The following is a 5,000-nucleotide window of genomic DNA, read 5'->3' as shown; positions in this document are numbered from 1 at the left end:
AGAGGGTGTAGTGTACATGGGTAAAGTGTGTAGTGTACAGGGTTAGAGGGTGTAGTGTACATGGCTAAAGTGTGTATTGTACAGGGTTAGAGGGTGTAGTGTACATGGGTAAAGTGTGTAGTGTACAGGGTTAGAGGGTGTAGTGTACATGGGTAAAGTGTGTAGTGTACAGGGTTAGAGGGTGTAGTGTACATGGGTAAAGTGTGTAGTGTACAGGGTTAGAGGGTGTAGTGTACATGGGTAAAGTGTGTAGTGTACAGGGTTAGAGGGTGTAGTGTACATGGGTAAAGTGTGTAGTGTACAGGGTTAGAGGGTGTAGTGTACAGGGTGAGAGAGTGTAGTGTACATGGGTAAAGTGTGTAGTGTACAGGGTTAGAGGGTGTAGTGTACATGGGTAAAGTGTGTAGTGTACAGGGTTAGAGGGTGTAGTGTACATGGGTAAAGTGTGTAGTGTACAGGGTTAGAGGGTGTAGTGTAGATGGGTAAAGTGTGTAGTGTACAGGGTTAGAGGGTGTAGTGTACATGGGTAAAGTGTGTAGTGTACAGGGTTAGAGGGTGTAGTGTACAGGGTTAGAGAGTGTAGTGTACATGGGTAAAGTGTGTAGTGTACAGGGTTAGAGGGTGTAGTGTACAGGGTGAGAGAGTGTAGTGTACATGGGTAAAGTGTGTAGTGTACAGGGTTAGAGGGTGTAGTGTACATGGGTAAAGTGTGTAGTGTACAGGGTTAGAGGGTGTAGTGTACATGGGTAAAGTGTGTAGTGTACAGGGTTAGAGGGTGTAGTGTACATGGGTAAAGTGTGTAGTGTACAGGGTTAGAGGGTGTAGTGTAGATGGGTAAAGTGTGTAGTGTACAGGGTTAGAGGGTGTAGTGTACAGGGTGAGAGAGTGTAGTGTACATGGGTAAAGTGTGTAGTGTACAGGGTTAGAGGGTGTAGTGTACTGGGGTAAAGGGTGTAGTGTACAGGGTTAGAGGGTGTAGTGTACATGGGTAAAGTGTGTAGTGTACAGGGTTAGAGGGTGTAGTGTAGATGGGTAAAGTGTGTAGTGTACAGGGTTAGAGGGTGTAGTGTACAGGGTGAGAGAGTGTAGTGTACATGGGTAAAGTGTGTAGTGTACAGGGTTAGAGGGTGTAGTGTAGATGGGTAAAGTGTGTAGTGTACAGGGTTAGAGGGTGTAGTGTACAGGGTGAGAGAGTGTAGTGTACATGGGTAAAGTGTGTAGTGTACAGGGGTCGTGTGTAGTATGTGTGAGTTATTGGTAATAAAGCGAGGTGTGTGTCACACACTCACTCCTGCACTTGGCACAGCGACTCTTGTCGTACTCGAGCAGTTCGAGTGATCGACTTCTCTCAGTCACCAGACGTCTGAACGTCGCCTCCTCCCTCAGACGTGCTGCTTCTTCCTTGGCAAACACACCCAGGTCCTGTGTGTAGCGTCCATACATCTACACAGGGGGAAAGGGACAGTTACACATACACACCACTTTCTCATGTTTAGGTAAAAAATCTGTGTGTGTGTGTGTGTGTGTGTGTGTGTGCACGTGTACACACACACTGTAACACAGCTCACTACACAGCAGGAAACATGCTCTGTCCTCTAACACATAACGGTAATATTTTCACTGAAAACTGATAACCAATGAGAGCGCCACCTGCTGGTTTTAAAGATAGCAAAAAGAGAGTGAGGAAGAGCAGAATGGCAACATTTATGAGCAGTATACTACACACTAGAATATTATATAAAAAATCATCACCATCAACATCACCTTCATCCTCATCATCATCATCATCATCCTCATCACCACCATCACCATCTGCTTTCTTATTTTTACACTGAGGGTTTAATATAATGCAAAGTGAAGGTTATGGTATGATGTTGTTACTATTTTATTATTTTTATTATATATTTATGTACTGATGATGAAGACGATTATGAAGATGATGATTAAAACAATGTTTAAGAAGACGAGGATGAAAATAATGAAGACTGTGGTTGTGATAAAGAAGATCACCGAGACCGGAAGATAGATGAAGTGAAGAAAAAAGAGCAATACATTTCAATTCATTAAGCATTCAGGACGTTTACTTTGGTTTATAAATAACCCTAAAATCACAGCACACACACACACACACACACACACACACACACACACACACACACACACACACACACACACACACAGACGATTGAGAAAAAGCTGTGAACACAGGAGGTAAAGTAAACGACAAAGAGGAAGAAAAGCTTTGGCACTAGTGTCGTCTCTCCATGCCAACTGGGGCCCTGACGGAGCGACAAAACAACGGAAGACAAGTGTAGTGAGAAAGAAAGAAGAGTGTGGACAGATGGACTCAATGGAAATGGAAAATAATTACTGGCAACCTAAAAAGCCTACTACAGGAAGGAAAAAAAAAAAAAGAGAGAGAGAGAGAGAGAGAGAGAAGGCCTTTTTGTTGACAGAGGTAACAATGTCTTTCCTGCCCTCTTTTACGTTAATCCATCGCTCCATGGGAGAAGAATCTGTCGTTCAGGAGGAGGAGAAGGAGGCAGAGTCTCAAGTGCTGAATCAACCTGCTGCTCATCCTAGTAGTTTAACACTGCTATAATATGGCCACAAGGGGCAGTGTGGAGCTCTCAAACTGCACATCATACACCACCAATAACCTGGAACGTCCTATACAAATCAATCACGTGCCTTACACGTGACATCACACTAAGATCACAACTTCAAAATGGAACAGATACACTGTCCCTGTGTAGGTGTGTGTGTGTGTGTGTGTGTGTGTGTGTGTGTGTTTTGCTACTTTCCTGCGGTGATTAGGACGACCTGTTCACAATCTCCCTCGATGACAGCTGTGACAATAGTGACTGTGTGTGTGTGTGTGTGTGTGTGTGTGTGTGTGTGTGTGTGTGTGTGTGTGTGTACTAACATTTCCTTACAAATGCAGACTTCACACACTCTGAGCAGACACAGGGGAAAAAAATGACTGAACGGAAGAGAAATAAAGCGAGCGATCAAAATTCATTTATAACAAAGAAAATATTAATATATATACAGTACAGACCAAAAGTTTGGACACACCTTCTCATTCAAAGAGTTTTCTTTATTTTCATGACTATGAAAATTGTAGATTCACACTGAAGGCATCAAAACTATGAATGAACACACGTGGAATTATATATGGAATTATATACATAACAAAAAAGTGTGAAACAACTGAAAAATGTCATATTCTAGGTTCTTCAAAGTAGCCACCTTTTGCTTTGATTACTGCTTTGCACACTCTTGGCATTCTCTTGATGAGCTTCAAGAGGTAGTCACCTGAAATGGTCTTCCAACAGTCTTGAAGGAGTTCCCCGAGAGATGCTTGGCCATTTTTGGCCCTTTTGCCTTCACTCTGCGGTCCAGCTCACCCCTAAACCATTTCGATTCGGTTCAGGTCCGGTGACTGTGGAGGCCAGGTCATCTGGTGCAGCACCCCATCACTCTCCTTCTTGGTCAAATAGCCCTTGATGCCTTCAGTGTGACTCTACAATTTACATAGTCATGAAAATAAAGAAAACTCTTTGAATTAGAAGGTGTGTCCAAACTTTTGGTCTGTACTGTATATATATATATATATATATATATATATATATATTTAAAAAATACTAAATAATCAATTATAAATTACTTGCAGTTAAAAGTTGGGTTATAATAATTCAAATAATAATAGTAATGAAGTCAGTGCTTGTGAGTGGTTTATTATTCATTTGTTTATTATTTATTAATTAATAGGTTGTTATTATATAGTAATTTATTTATTAAAATATTCTCTTATTATTAATTAATTTTGATCCTTGTTTAATTTCACACACAAGCACACACACACACACACACACACACACACACACACACACACACACACACTAACTGTGTTTCTGAGCAGGAACACTCACTGTCTGGTATGTGTGTGTGTGTGTGTGTGTGTGTAAGCCTGCAGAGTGGAGAACCACTGCAGTAGAACCTGCAGTCAAGAGCCCATGATCTAGAAGAACAGAGATGAGTTGCCCTGATCTCCCTAACATCCCAGAAGGAATAGAGATGAGAAGATCCAGATGGGAAACTGAGGAGAACCCTGATGTGTTTATTGAGATGTTCCTCCTGAGTGGTATTCAGCAGAACCGGGACTACCACCCAGGTTCATCGTTTAGCTTTTACTCTACACTTATTATACTATACAATAGACACAAGCCTCTTAAACTGCATGTAAGAAGAAACCACACACACACACACACACACACACACGGCAAGAAATCAGTGGGATTCACACAGATGTCAACAGCTGCGATTTTCTCACGACATAACATGCTCTTTCACAGTATGTCTACCACACACGCGCACACACACACGCGCACGCACACACGCGCACGCACACACGCGCACGCACGCACGCACACACGCACCCACACTTTACAAAATTTGGGGGGGGGGGGGGGGGGGGATTGGGACACATTCTGTGTCATCCACTAACATCTCCTGAATCCATTGCCATTTCTGGTGCTTTAAAGAGGGCGTGGCCTCTGAGCGCTAAACAAAGTGGGCGGAGCTTTCACAAACACACACTTGTCTATATTTAATATCAAACAAGCATTTATCATATTCAGTAACATCTGCATTTAACCTAATACATTAGAGAAGTGACACACACACACACACAGAATGTGTATTTATGCTTCAGCTACTGAGCGGTGTTACGTAGTCATGCATCAGCAAAATTATTTTAAATACTTCTGCTTTTAGTTTTTTTACTTCATCATTTAGAAAATGCACATTGAGAGAGATTGGTAGAGCTGATGGGGGGGTAAGGAAGTGTAGAGCTGATGGGGGTAGGGAAGGGTAGAGCTGATGGGGGTGTAAGGAAGGGTAGAGCTGATGGGGGGGTAAGGAAGGGTAGAGCTGATGGGGGGTAAGGAAAGGTAGAGCTGATGAGGGGGTAAGGAAAGGTAGAGCTGATGAGGGGG

At 42.6% G+C, this 5,000-nt stretch overlaps 1 protein-coding gene across 4 annotated transcripts in view; it reads right to left on the bottom strand.

The window, feature by feature from the left end:
- clcn2c (chloride channel 2c) overlaps window positions 1-5,000 on the bottom strand; it is a 43,921-nt gene that overhangs the window by 28,931 nt on the left and 9,990 nt on the right. For all 4 annotated transcript variants that reach the window (XM_083549109.1, XM_083549107.1, XM_083549110.1 and 1 more), the window contains exon 2: window positions 1,290-1,443. In XM_083549109.1, coding sequence (XP_083405235.1) covers window positions 1,290-1,443 — 154 coding nt within the window. The remainder of the gene's footprint in view (window positions 1-1,289; window positions 1,444-5,000) is intronic.

This window comes from Silurus aristotelis (assembly GCF_946808225.1).
Source record: "Silurus aristotelis genome assembly, chromosome: 8".
Lineage (NCBI taxonomy): Eukaryota > Metazoa > Chordata > Actinopteri > Siluriformes > Siluridae > Silurus > Silurus aristotelis.
This window is presented reverse-complemented; position numbering and strand designations above follow the sequence as displayed.